General features: G+C 40.5%; 1 protein-coding gene across 3 annotated transcripts; it reads right to left on the minus strand.

Moving 5' to 3' along the window:
* Positions 1-159: 159 nt before the first annotated feature.
* LOC105933435 (ttk protein kinase) lies at positions 160-14314 on the minus strand. 3 transcript variants are annotated; one of them, XM_012872976.3, is made up of 25 exons: positions 14177-14314; positions 13621-13705; positions 13313-13535; positions 12094-12200; positions 11872-12012; positions 11630-11744; positions 11469-11550; positions 11268-11380; positions 10495-10582; positions 10307-10409; positions 8734-8956; positions 7712-7818; positions 7242-7385; positions 7003-7163; positions 6777-6922; positions 6495-6621; positions 4762-4854; positions 4500-4657; positions 4181-4332; positions 3938-4062; positions 3642-3716; positions 3385-3561; positions 653-749; positions 486-571; positions 160-409 (listed from the first exon to the last, which is right to left on the minus strand). In XM_012872976.3, the coding sequence occupies exons 2-25, from the start codon at positions 13703-13705 to the stop codon at positions 332-334; spliced, it is 3006 nt and encodes a 1001-aa protein (XP_012728430.2). In that variant the 5' UTR covers positions 14177-14314; the 3' UTR covers positions 160-331. The 3 variants fall into 3 exon arrangements, with proteins under 3 accessions (XP_012728430.2, XP_035985633.1, XP_021177394.2); XM_036129740.1 differs by having other exon boundaries at positions 6777-6913; positions 7003-7166; XM_021321719.2 differs by having other exon boundaries at positions 7003-7166.
* Between the last annotated feature and the right edge of the window lie 424 nt (positions 14315-14738).

The raw sequence follows: 14738 nt of genomic DNA on the forward strand, positions 1-14738 counted from the left end.
GTGCATATCTAGGTTGTTTACACTTGACTGGAAGAATGACGCTGCCGTTGTGTTCTCTTCAGTTTACGCAGGTTACAAAACCAGTATTACACGCACACACTGAGTCCATGTTCTCTCCACATTGCTCTCGTTTAAACTACTGCAAGAAATAAACATAACTAATTGGGAATTGTGTTTATTCTTCTCAACATCCTTACAGTTATTTTGCTAAAATAAGTGAGATGAACAATACTAACTGGTTAGTTTAGACATTGTACAGCAAAATAATTATATAGTGGTCATAAAAGGGTCGGAATAAAACAAGAGGAAGTAGACGAGAACAGGAAATGGTTCAGGAGTGTTCGGACGAGGACTTTGCACATTCTGTGACATCCAGCTTCCTGCCGCTGCTGCACATTCTTGCCAAATTCTGTAAGAAACATAAAAACTGGAGTTTAATGAGGGCATACAATGTTTTAGAAGGTACTACACAATCTGAGTCTTACATTAGCTACTCGGACGATGGTGTTCGGAGACTGGAGGGCAGCCAGGTCTGTTAGGATTCTCTTAAGGTCGCTGTTCGAGGGATGCTCTGACAGAAGAACAACCACAGTTCAGTTTCAAAAGGAGATCAATGAACATCCCTGCCTTGTTTTATTTGGCCCAACTGTACCTGGTTCAGGAGATGATGGAGGCTTCAGCTGGAGGTACCGATGCTCCAGCAATTCTGCAATAGAGATTCTTTCTCTCGGATTTCGTACCAAGCACCTCTGAAAAAAAGCAGAGAATAAAATGACTATGACTGCAGCTAGCTTAAGACTGGCTTTACATTGAAAGCAATGCAGGCTTGGAAAGTGGACACTGTCATGAGTTCTTTAATCCAGCTGCTGAGTGTTTCAGCTATACTTTGACAAGGATTTAGTGCGTCTGTTATTTAATGCATCAAATTACACACCTAAAAGACTCAACACAAAAGTCAGCAACATACCCTTCTACATGGGTATGTTGCACTTCCCTCATGCATTTACAGACCTGAGGAAAACCCATAAAAAGTTTAAGCTTTTACGGCAGTTGAATATTCATGCACTTTAGCTTTAAGGGGCTTCTTGGGTGTAAATGGATCCACATTTATCTTGCCATCAGATAAAGTGAGCAGGAAGGTAAAAAAGGAAAAACTCAAAAAGAAGACCACAATTAAGAGAGGCAACTTAGGGTCACCAAGTCTCCATAACAATCATTAGATGGTATCTATAGACAGACAAATGCTTGAAAAACATGGCAGAAAAATAAAAATGATTCCTCATCTACAGCCACAAATGCCAACAAGCAGAGCTTGTGAAACCTTATGGCCACTTTGTTGCATAAAAAGGTCATTCATGGTTTCATCTGACCCAAGGTAAACACTCCCGATGGCCCATCAGATACACACTCTTAAGTACAGTGGAGGATCTGTTATGCTGTAGCATTATTTCTGAACCAAAGGCCCAGGGAACTTTGAGTGCATAGCACCAAAAACTCTTTGAAATACTAGATTTTACTTGAAATGTGGAAGGTGTTTAAGGTCTCTCTATATACTCACACTAGAGATACAAGTTATCAATTAATGAGTTAATCTAAAGTTGGGTGATCTTATCGATCGACTAATGCCAATTAAGACCATAATTAAAAAAAAACTTTTTAATGATTTTTAATGACCCGTGGAAACCCTGTAACAATTGTTAAGCGGCCATTTTCTTAAAAACTTGAGTGTTCTCTTGTATCAAGAGGGTCTTTGCATAACATGAAGGGAATCCCCCCCATACACTGAATTTAACGAGGCACATCAGTATATCATATTTTAACAATTTATTTTGCCACCTGTATTAAGAAAATCTGGGTTTTCTCAAAAACTTAGACATATTTATAAAATCTAACAAAACAGGAACCCATTACTGTAAATTTTTGAATAGAAAATTATTATGTGAAACACTTATAATCCTCACAATTCTCTCTGCTTTTCTGTCATCACATCCTCACCTTCCGAGCACTGGGATAAGTTTTGGTTGAGAAGTTAACGCTGCTCTGCTATGCAGCATGAATGAATGGCCCAATTTAGTTGGCAACATAAGGAGCCACATAAAGTGCATTTTGCATCCTTGTCGTCATTAAACGGTGTAAAATAATCCCACAGTGGACTCCTTTTGCACCGCTTCATGTCCTTGTTCTGGCATGGCTTAGCCATAATCACTTTTACAACTTCTGTGGTCTCTCTCTGCTTAAGAATGAGCTGCAGCACCCTCTTCTGGATGGCGGCCATTACTACAGCACTGAAAGAAGGTCCGTAATCAGATATCATTAGTTAAAATCGGTTGAAACAAACCGTAACCTAAAACCATTAATCGACGGTTAACCATAAGTCTGTTATTTGTTTACATCCTGAACTAAAACCTTGTGAAAAGCAAGAAAAACATTAAAAGTAAGACTTTAAAAAGCTGCTTCAGGTCAACATCTGGAGTTTTGGCATGGAAACAACTTAGCTGCAGTTTCTTAACTTTACCCCGTACCACCTCTTAACCTTCTAAAACTGTTCATCCTCTTAAGACCACAGAATTTTAGTCTAAACAGACTTTCGATGTTTGAAGAGAAAAATATTTTAGCCCTTATTCATGTGTCTAAAAACCTATGTTTGGACAAAAATGTTCAGGTCTTAAGACGTCAAGCTACATACTCTAAATATATAGCAGGCATAGAGAGACTGAATGCATGCTACTTAAATAACTAGCACTTCTTGCTGTCTAGGAAGTTATTTCCCAATATGTGTTTTACAATAACAATAAATGTGCAATATATTGTGCAGAAGTAATTTACCCCTCTGCACCCAAGCTAAATTACCTGTGCATGTGTGCAGCAACCACTGGAGGAGCCTGCGTAAGAGCGATGCCTGCTTGGCATCAAAGGCTACAAAAGTCTCAATTAACATCCAGAAAAAAGTTTGCTGGATTTCTCTTCAGTTGATTTCTTTTTTTAAAAGAGTTGTGAGAGGGGTCTGAACACTGTCTTAATACAGAGGAAACGTTGCTCTCACTGCTGTGCTTTCACCAAAACAGGGGTTGTAAAAAGTGCCAACAGCTGGGGCGCTAATAAAACCAGCACTTTTAAAAACAAAAAATTGGATTTCTGCACGAGCAATTATGTCACCGGTACAATGCGCTCACAAATTTCAGTGCGGAAGTAAAAGATGCCTTTATCATCAATCAGAGCAGCCAATGAGGGCAGAGACAACTATAATATCTTTGGACTCATAAATCATGAATGACACCAAATACACCCTCCATTCACATGTCTTCTAAACAATTCAGCATCATTTCAAGTTTAACTTGTGTAATTTGCATTCCACACAAAAAATCCCTGTCATGGTTCCTGTACCTTCAAAACATCCAGCAAATCCTTCTCTTGGATCTCAGGAAACTCGATCTTGTGAGAGGGATCGATGATGGCGTGCAGCTTGGTGATTTGGTTTGTGATGCTCTGGAATGGAGTTTTCCCATAAGTCATGCAGTAGAGGATGCATCCAAGGGACCACACGTCTCCTTTTGGGCTGATCTACACAACAACGGCAATATTATTATTAGAGTTGGTATTCTTAATAAACTGGTTAAATCAGCCAACTGGAGAAGACGTGCCTTCGAACGCGCTTTTCCTGGTTGAGATGAAGTATCCTTGATGGCTTCAGGGGGCATATAGTTCAGCGTTCCAACCTGTGAGATTAAAAGAAAAACACCTTATTGAGCCATTGCTTTTAATTCTACATTGTTTTATGTTGACTGAACTATTTAGCTGAGGAATTTTGCTTTAAAACGCAGGTTAGCGTTCAGTCCAGTCCAGTCGTCAGGTCAAAACAGCTTTCCAACAGTCCCACTAAACTTATGCTTATGGTGGCAGATTAAAAAACACAAACACAAAAAGTAGAATGACCTACTTGGGAATCTTTCATAATGCTTGTTACGTCAGGCTGGATTCTGTTTGCGATGCCGAAGTCGATCAGCTTCAGCGAAGCGTTGACTATGACAAAATTGGCCGGCTTCAAGTCACTGTGAACAATACCTGCAGAATACATAAATAAATAATAAAAATAAAAACACTACAACGGCATGTTACGATTGCACATTAGGAACACAGAAAATATGGCAACAGTAGCTGGAGACAAGAGAGGGATGAGGACCATGTTTGTGGATGGTATGGACCGCCTCCAGCATGTTCTTCCAGTAGAACTTCCTCTCAAGCGGGTTGACGGTTTTGCGGTTTCGCAACCAGGTGTTCAGATCCAAGTTCCCGCACTCCATCAGCATGTAGATGTAGCTGTTGGTTATTTCACTGTAAACAGACGTGAAACCATCAGAGCGTTATTGCAGAGGTAAACGTCACACGGTGAGCAGTGTGATAACAGAGCGAGAGAAGATGCAGAAAATCTCTGATTGGACGTCACCACAGAGTAAACAGCAGCTCCACCATAAATCCTCACAGATGAGCCATGAACTTACTAGTCATAGAGCTTTATAATTAGGTCGCTGTACTGCTGCAAGTGGTTCAGGTGCTCAATTTCATTTTTGTAACTTTCTATTGTCTGAGCATCAGCTTCCTCCAGATCCACGTGTTTCACAGCAAACAGCTGCTTTTTGTGATCAAGGACTTGGTAGACCTGCAAAAAAAAAAAAAAAAAAAAAAGAAGACATCATGGTCAACTTTATTTTGGAGGGGTTATGCTTTGGCACAATCTGTGATACTTTTTTTTTTTTTTTTTACCTTGCTGGAGCCACCTCGGCCAATCATCTTGAGGATGAAGAACTGCTTCCCCTTTATTGTGATAGACTCGTTTGAAAAAGAACTGAAGGAGGCCTTTAAAGAAACAATTCATATATACTTTATTAGAACAGTGTAGACTGAAGTTCAGCTGACTTTTCCACATTGTGTCACTTTACAACCACCCGCCAAGAGTTGCATTTGGGTTTTATGTTAGAGATTAACACGCAGTGGTGCATTACCGTGAAAGGAAAACTATAACTTCATTTCAAAAATGTTCTAAAATAAAAAGATGAAAAGTGGGGTTTGCACTGTCTCATGTTCATCTGATACCCCCATATAAAAGCCAAACATTCACGTTCTGAATCCATTAGACCTGTTTTTCGGTTGGCCACAAGCCTTGTAGCAGACTTGGGTCAAATATGAGAAAGAAGGTACTTAGGTCAGATGGGAACTAAAAAAAATAAATAAATAAATAAAAAAAACACTTTTGCTGAAGGCCAGCACTGCAACTCACCCTAAACACACCTTCCCTGTGGTGACACATGGGCTACGTTTACACTGCTGGGAAATGTGACCCGTATGTGTATTTTTCATGGCAGTGGGAACGGCCCAATTCACTCCCTCAAAAAAATCAGATTTTCCATATGTGGTACTAATTCAGATACGTATCATTTAATTTTCAAAGCGTCCGCTGTCTGAACGGTCATATTGCATTTTATCCGTCGTTTGCGTCCCTCTCCTGGCTCCAACTACACATCCACACACAGCAGTAAGCGCTCCATTGTTAATAGCTGTGCTGCTTTTTTTCTTACCCTACTTCATCTCGCTATGATATAGTCTTAATATTGTCGGCTCTCATTGCTCAACAGCTTTCTAATAATAAAAAGAGACACCGGCCAGGTATCTCCTTTATTTCAAGGTTTTTTGTTTTTTGTTTTTTAACGAAGGTTTTTTGAACACCTCTAAAAACAATTACATTCACCATTCCTTCAGCGAACAGTGCGCTGCTGTGTGACGTCTCCTTCTGTTATCTGCCGGTCGCTTTGCGGTCTTGAACTGTTCAGACAGCAGAATGATGACGGACGCATTTATTAGTAGCATGAACGGCCACCTCAAACGAAAAGCTAAAAATCTGAATTGAGCATCAAGACCTGCAGTGTGAACGTAGCCATGGTGGTGGCAGCATCATCATGACGAGGACACAAGAGAGAAATGACACAAGAAAGGAAAGTAGGACGCCAGGAAAAGAAGTCAGAGAGAGGAAGGAAATGCATGGAAGGGGAATGAAGTCTGGAAATACAGATATTTGTCCATACTTATCCAGACCTAAAAAGCAGACTACATAGGAAGCCTAAGTCAAAGCACAGATCGTTTAGCCTTTTAGTCCACCTTTGGTAAAGAAAAAACTCACAAGAGTTCTACAGTGCTGCAGGGAAAGACGATCCTACAGATATTGACTAAGGGACCAAGCCCGATATTTGCCAGATACTTAGATTTGTAAAAAGATTTGAGATTTTATTTTACCCCAAAATAATGCCAGACTTTGTGTTGAGACGTCACATAAAATGCACTGACGTTTGTAGTTGTAACATTACAAAATATAAAAGTGTATCTAACACATAAGTTACAAAGAGGGATTTCTAACAATATCACACAAATGCATAATTAACTGAAGTGGAAATAAATCCAGTGCAGAGGTTCAACATCTGTAATAAGCCATAAACATGCCGCACCTGTGGAGTCTGGAAACCCGCCGTGTGGCTCAGAGGCGTGCACGGCTGCTGAGTGGCTTTAGCTCCATGAGCCGTTACTGCAGAGGACGGCACCTCAGGGCGCTGCTTTACAACCGGAGTGATGAAGCTGAGAGAAATAAAAGGATAAAACATCCACCCAAGGGACGAAAACTAGTTAGTTGAAATCTTAATAAAAGCACACACAAAGATTACTTCTTTTAAAAACTTCTGAGGCTAAAACAACCCAAAGGCTCCTGGGTGTAAAACAAATGAAGCAATTACGTGTTTGCATTTGGGTCCCTGTAGCCATGAGGCGTCTGGGAGACCGTCTGTGGGTGCAGACTGGATGCACCCTGGATGGAAGGAGTGGGGAAACGCTCCACCAGACGAGGAACAGGTCTGGGATCAGGAGGTGTGACCTGCTTATCCTTAGGAATAAATTAAGTTGAATAGATTCACCATAAATTATTGAAAAGTGGAGAAAAAAAATGAAATAAAATCCTCAAACCTCTGGAGAAGCAAGCCGGGTGACCAGACTCGGGATCCTCGACTCTGATTTGAGCTCCTTGTTGGCAAGTGCAGGTTGTTTCACCAAGTGGTTGACAGGGACCCGAGCAGCACGCATCATTTGCTGGTTTCCACCAAACGAAGGCCTCCTTCCTGTATCGCCTGCTGAGAAACGTTTAGAAATTCAAAAGACAAGCAGAAAAAGAAGCAGCTTCAAAGCGAACTATGATAAAGCATTACCTGTGGGTGGGTCCTCTTCCATCGGGGGCACTAGTTGTTTTTCTCCAGCTTTCAGGTTGCGCATGGCCATCTCCAGGAGATGGGCTGGCTCGGCATTCAGTGCCTGAGCTTTGTGCAAAATTGAAGTTGCTTTAAGCCCGTTACCTAAAAATGGAAAGAAAAGCCACAAAAATAAAAATCGCATTGCTAACTAGGTCAAACACAAAGCAGGATTTGTGATACACCAGAAGAACTCATTTTACAACAGATTGTCTTTTGCCTTTTATCGGCTCTCATTTTAGAGAATACACAACAACATGCAGCACACCTTTCCTAGCCGACATGAGTCTCCTAGACAAATTTTTCACAATGGGGGCTGAAAATAAAAGCACTAAAACGCCATTTCTCTAGGTTAGAAAGCTTTTAGACCCTTTGTCACCCAAGGGAACCCTTCTAGCTATTTTACTACAGCCACAAATGAGACAGAGTACCTTGAGAAATCTCAAACTGGGCATATGCAATGTGGACGAAAGCAAAGCCTTTGCAGTTGGACCTCGCAACTATGAAGTGGTCGCGTGCCTCATCGGGATCTTCAATCCTAGAGAAGGAGGAGAAAAATGGTGATAATTAGTAGAAGTTGCCCAATTATAAAACCAGTGACAAAAACAGACCCAAATTCTGATGTCACAATAAGTAAATTAAATAAAACTGGGTGTTTTTGCTGCTCATTAAATTTAAAACTAGGGATGGAGGATATATCGGCATTAACGTCGTATCGGCCAATGTTAGACATTTTTTAACATATCGGTCCGATAAGTAAACCTGGACCGATATTAACAACCAATGCTTATTTTCATCTAGTTGCTCCACCCGTTTTATCTAAGATTTTTTTTTTATCGTTACATGTGGTGTCTCTCCAGCCTTGAAAATCGGCCAACTATTTTAAAATCCTGCCGTATGAACCAGCCTTAAGAGACAGGTGAACATTGCAGCCTTGGCACATGGGAAGTGGGTGTGTTGACGTGGGCCTGTGTGTGTCACAAGGTATGAATGGCGTGCCTACTGGCACGCTGGCTTCAGTATATCATGCCGTACATCGCATTAGTTGTTTGGACCTGATCAGTCTGTGTCTCAGTGAGTGCTTTATTCTCATGCAATGTTGGATAGTCTTCGGGTTTTGAAACAAAATGTATGCATCACTGCTGTGGATCATGCACGGGACAGATGGTTTCTCCGAATCTATACTTTGCACTGCACTATGAAAGTTCAGGTAGCTCCATTTCTGCAATCTTGGACAAACTTTCTTCTTTATTGGATTCAAAATAACTGCTTTTATCAAGAAACATGTAGTTTTAATAGTTTGTGTTGTCTGAATAGGCAGCCCAGAACTCTGTACCGGCCAAGTTCAAGTCTTACTGGTACGTCTTTGATATCTAGTGAGCAGTTAAAAATGCGACAATTGAAAACATTCACAAAATTCCCACAAAAAAGGAAAAATTTCCGTTCTACTTACCCCCTCAGTTCTGCATATCTGACAAGTATCCTGGCATAGCTGGTGTTTTTGCTGTACTGTCTGATTGGCAGCCTGGTAAAGACCTTTGAGTAGCAGTCCTTCAGCTTATTGAGAAAGCTGATGTCTGTGTGAGGGTTTCCCCATTTCTCCAGGCTCATCAGGTACGTCCAACACGAATCAGGGGAATTGGAATTGAGAATCTGTTCAAATCTGAAAGTCACGTCTGCAAAGAAAAACAAAGTCAGGAAACAGGATTTACCGTATTTTTTGGACAATAAGTCACTTGTTGTTTTGAAGTGTGGCTGATCCTGCGACTTATTAACCTGACCCTAGCCAGATGGATTTTGCGTCGCCCAGCTTCACTCACATCCATCTGGGACATCTCCCATAGGAATTGCCTTTATTGAAGGCTGGGCCTTAACAAAAATCCTTGCATATGATTGGATAAGCCACTTGTCTGTCATTTTTATCAACGTGTTATTTCAACCACTCACACTGAAGCTAACCCGTGGCGCTGTGAGAGCGACGCAGGAAAAAACATTTTTTTTTTAATGTGTTTGGGGCTCTAGTGCCACGCGTTTTATTGACAGTGAGCTGACAGGAAGAGGGGGGGAGACAGGCGGCAAAGCGCCGCGGGTCGGAGTCGATCCCGGGCCGACTATTTGCTATCTGAATCAAAACAGTCTCACTGTTTTGATTCTCCACTACGTCACATCCCAACCGCCAGTCCTGCGTCCTGATTGGCTGGACAATAAAATTGGTTGGAGAAATCACTCTCTATGGGAGAGGTCCCAGATGGATGCAAGTGGAGCTAGGCGGAGCGAAATCCATATGGCTAGCGTCAGGTTAGCGACTTATAGTCACGTGCAACTTATATATCAATTTTAAATGGTAATTAATACTGACCAACATGAACCAGTAAACATTACTGTCTATAACTGCAAGAGGGCTCACTAGGCTTGTCAAAACTTTATGCTGCTCCTGTACCACTAAAAAAAATTATTGAAATGTTACCTTAGACAGCAAAGACTGAACACGTTTGTATGTTGTTTCAGTCTGCATTCACACAGCGGAGCATTGCGTGGTGCAGCTCGAAGGAAACCGACCGAGACAGAACCCTGTTACTGGGCTGTCTGTAAAGCTAATAACAGCTAGCGCTAGCTTACTGGTTTGTTGTCCGGGCGGGTTACAACTTCTCTGCTGATGCACGTCACCTATATGTTGCTCTCAAAGATCTGTGTCGTACTGATAGCTTAGAACGTAGCACCGTTACGCTGAAATGCGCTGGATAAAACCTAGCTGGTTGGAGTTGCTAGCTTGTTGTGCTAATTTACCCCATTCAACCTTCCAGGTATGTTCCATGTTACTCAGCCGGTTGTGGATGCAGCTGTGCTTTTGAATAAATTGCCTTACCAGATTAAATGTCAGTTGTTTTTTTTCTTGGATTGTGTGAAAACTTCTAAATAAATGCAATTTATAGTGCAGTGCGACTTATAGTCCGAAAAATACATTAATCTCCACTGATTGCAATTGTAAATTCACACTGCATAATTAGCATATTACTGAATTTTACCTTCTATTTTGGAGGATTCTCTAGCATCACGTGTGTGAAGGAGATTTGTGGTTGAGTCCACCTGGTCCTCCCACTGGCTCTGATCCGGACTGAGAAGCGGTGGCTGGGAACACATTGAATCGACTAATGAAAACCAGCTTTGCAGTGAAGCACAAGATCGCTCGGTCAACAAACTTCTGTGTACTCACCTGATCTCTGGAAATGTCTCTGCCTTCAACACTTTCCTTCAAGGAAGACATTTCAATTGCTGAACTTCTGTTTGAACCAAATGTTTGTCTGAAACCAACAACAACAAAAAAAAAAGGTAAAGAAAAAAAATCTACACAAGGTTTGTGTGAAACATTCAAACTCCATTACCATCAAATGTATTATTACTATTTTAAGTTAAACATGGCCATTGATCCATTTTTGTATAAAGTGTTTAAAATTAGGTCATCAAGGAACAGCATAAAATGGTCAGAGCTGCTCTTAAAATATGTTTTGAATTTGTTGATAATTATATGTTTTACCATTTTTTTTTAAATCATTCTGAAGGTGTTGCGGCTTTTATTTTGGTGCGCAACGGTCAATTACATGTAGCGGAAACCCTGAAAAGTGTAAATTTAGTCTCAAATGACCAAACCACCTTCTTGCTTGCACTTTCCCCTACAAGTTATTTCAATTCTATTTAATTGAGGGGTGTCAGAGTGAAGCAGTCTCCCTGTGGCTCTACGCTCTTCCTGGGGGAGTGCATGCTGCTTGTCAAGACTTGATGCAATCTACTGGGTTTCCTTAGACAGGAATTCTTCTTTGACCAATCTGTATTATCAGATCAAATCTGTATAATCTGATTAAATTTTGACTTTGGAAAGTGCCTTGAGATGACATGTTTCATGAACTGGCGCTATATAAATCAAATTTAATTGAACTATTTCAGCAGGATCTCTGACTGAACAAAACTTAGATAACTTGCGTTTAATACCTAGACAAACTTCTGGTAATGGATGCACTGCTTGATTTGAAGACTTTCCCATGGGCACCATCATCACTGTCATTTTTTGGAACTGAACATGGTAGCATGGGTACTCTTCCTGCCTATAAACAACAACAAAAAAACAGAGCACATGTTTAAAATTTCAAGAACTTTTTGGTTATTTGTTTCATTTTGAAGCTTGAACCTCACCAAGCCAACTGCTCTTTTCCGATGGGATCCTGTTCGCCAGCCAGAAAACGGATCGTCTGAACACACGGACAGTGGCTCTGCCCTGAGAAAAGAGAAGATTCTATTGATATTCTATGACACTAATGAAAACCTAGGAAATGTAAAGTCTGCTTCATTCTTACCCCACATTGAACACACTGGAAAGATGCAACTCGCCGGTTCCATCAGAAACTCTGTTTGCTTTATAGACTTCTGACTTTTTTTTGACAGAATCTTGCACATCCTCTTTCAATAAAACTGAAAGAACAAGAAAAATAGCAGAAAATATGTATGCATCTAATTACTAAGCTATGACAGGTGTTAATGTGTTGTAAAAACTAACTTTGCAATTCTCTAAACTGTTGAGTATAAAATGAGTACTGACATGGTAAATTCTCCTTATCCTCCAAACAGATGCCCGTTTTTCCAGTCCGCATGCTCTGCAGCGCGGCCACCAGCAGCTCTTTTGGCTTGGCGTCCAACTCGATAGCATCCTGCAGTATGTGAATGGCTCTTTTTGTGTTGCCTGACAACACAAAATGAAACACGTAAGCATTTTAAACACACTCACCTAAATGTCAGAGGCTAAAATAGAACATTTCTTTACCTTTGGAGTGTTCAAACTGTGCGTGTGCAATGTGGACAAATGCAAAGTTCTGACTGTGAGCTCTTGCCACGTTGAAGTTGGCCTCTGCCTCGTTGACATTCTGTAGTCTAGCAGAATAAAGACGTGAAAAAAAATGAAAAGGGCTGCTTACAAAATACAGTTTATTATCTATGGATACATAATCAGTCCCTTAAACCTTTTAGCAGTTTGTCAACAACCACAAACTTGAATGCAATTTTTGATGGTATGTAAAAGACCAACATGAAGTAGTGCAGAATTGTTAAGCAGAAGAAAAAGTATATAAGCTTATGCTTTCCCAAATTTTCCAAAACAAAAATGTAAAAAGGGTATATTGTGTGTATTCATATTCAATCCCTTTAATTGATGCTTCTAAATAAAATCCAGAGTAACGAGCTGCCACACGCAACAGAGGACACAACAAACATCTGAAAAGGAATGCTCAGCTCAGGTGAGCCCAAAATATTACTTTTTAGCCTACATGCAAAATATACCATATGTGGCAGAAAACTAATCACAAATAACCTCCAGCAGGGGGACTGTTGAGTCGATGGGACTGTGCAGATAACATACAGGGCAATCCAGAAAATAAAACTGGCAGATATTCACCCTCCAGCAGAACAGCATTAAACATACAGCCAGAGTTACAATGTAATGGTTCAGATCAAAGGGTATCCATTTCTCAGAGCGAGGCAAAGTATAGACCAGGGGTCACCAACATGGTGCTGTTCTACAAAAAAAAAAGCACGATCCACCATCTAAAACGTTAACTTATTCATTTACTCTTTTTGTTTAATTATACTTGCATTTATATAGATTTAAAAATGACAACATCTATAACAAAAGGATGAAAAATTTGTTTATTTTACATAAAGTGAAGGTGATCTCTGACTGTTCTAGTTCAAAGGTCAGTACTGGTAGCCCTTTGTATGACAACACAAAAGAAGTAGCTCTCAGTTTCAAAAAAGGTCAGCGACCCCTGGTATAGATCTAAATCCAACCGACTCTGCTGCAAGATCTGAAAAATGATTTTCACAGACCCACTCCACCCAGTCCAACTAAGCTTGAGTTTTTTTGAATACACGTGTTGTATGTGCAGTATATAAATGCATTGTTTGTCAAAATCTTTAACACTGTGCTTTATCTTTCTTCTAATTTATGCACTGCCTTTTGTGCCGCTTGACGTGCAACATGTACTCACGCGCTCAGCTCTGCAAATCTGACCAGCATCCTGGCATAGCTTTCATTGTGACTATTCTTGCCCAGTGGCATATTGGAGAACACCCTGGTATAAAAATCCATGAGCCTGGTGAGGTGGTCCCAATCCAGCTGAGGATCCCCTTTCTTCTCCAGGTCCGTCAGATACGAGAGGCACGATTCCGGCGAGTTTGAGCCGATGACCTGGTTAATTTTGTCTGTGTCATCTGCAACGAGTGCATTCACGGGGTCATAAACACTGCACACAAAGAATGACTCGCATTGTTCGCACAGCAGCGACACATTCCTTACCTTCGCTGAGGCACTTTTTTATGTTGTTGAGCTTTTGATAAAGCATGGCGAGCTGTTGTTTTCTGTCTGTGTGTTCTTCTTCCATCTGAAAATGAGATGCCAGTCAGTACAACCCGAAAAAAGCTTTCAAGACTTGTGGCGACAGAGATCAAATCCCAAGAAAATGTTATTTTATAACAGAAATATGCCCTTTGAACCTCTTCAACTTTACTACTCAGACAAGAACCAATGAAAATGTGTTCCACATTTAAAACATGAGCAACAAAGCCGACTGACAAACGTCAGGAAACAACAATACTGTTAGGCTACAAAGTTGATAAATTTACCCGAAACGCCAGACGTGTACAATCGCTAAGAAACGCAAAAACGTTCGTTAAAAAAATACTTTAAAGAGATGGTAAGTAAAATAATTTTGTGTTTACGGTACATGCTAGCTAAGTTCGCTATCCATAAGCATTGTGGTTAGCGATGATTAGATTAGCATACAAGTCTTACGTTCCCCGTGTGACCTTGAATGAATTAATAGACAGACGTTCTAAATCATTTACAACTTTACCTTGTTTATGCTGTCCTAAACGAAGTTTTACAAAGATTATAACGAAACTCCTCTTCTAACAACAGCTGACGACAAGCGAAAAGAAAAACACCCAACTGACATTTTTCAAATATTCCAATTCCGTTCAAGTCGTGCACCGATTGGCTGCTGCTTCTTCTTATTCTTGCGAAGTGTAATGGGGGTTGGAAAAACAACGTAGCGGTGCATTACCGCCACCTTCCAGGATGGCGTGAGAGCGGGGATGAAGTCTCCCCGAGACTTGCGAAAGCAATCCTCAACTTTCCTCAACTTTTAAAATGACTGCCTTGCAAATTTCTATATCTTTATACCCCAACTCTTAATATTAAATGTTATTTCATTCTCAATTATTCTCCTAAGACTTCTCCTGTGTCGTCTGTACTTAGTGGAAGTCAAAATCTTATATTCTATTGTTTTAGTCTCTCTACAATGCTCACAGTCTCCAGATTGATGTTTTCCAATTAAGTGTAATGTGTTATTAAGTCCTCTGTGTCCCATCGTTAAGGTTAATTGGAGGAGTCTGCCAAAACAAAAGGAATAAGCC

Source organism: Fundulus heteroclitus, chromosome 3, assembly GCF_011125445.2.
Source record: "Fundulus heteroclitus isolate FHET01 chromosome 3, MU-UCD_Fhet_4.1, whole genome shotgun sequence".
Taxonomy (NCBI): Eukaryota; Metazoa; Chordata; class Actinopteri; order Cyprinodontiformes; family Fundulidae; genus Fundulus; species Fundulus heteroclitus.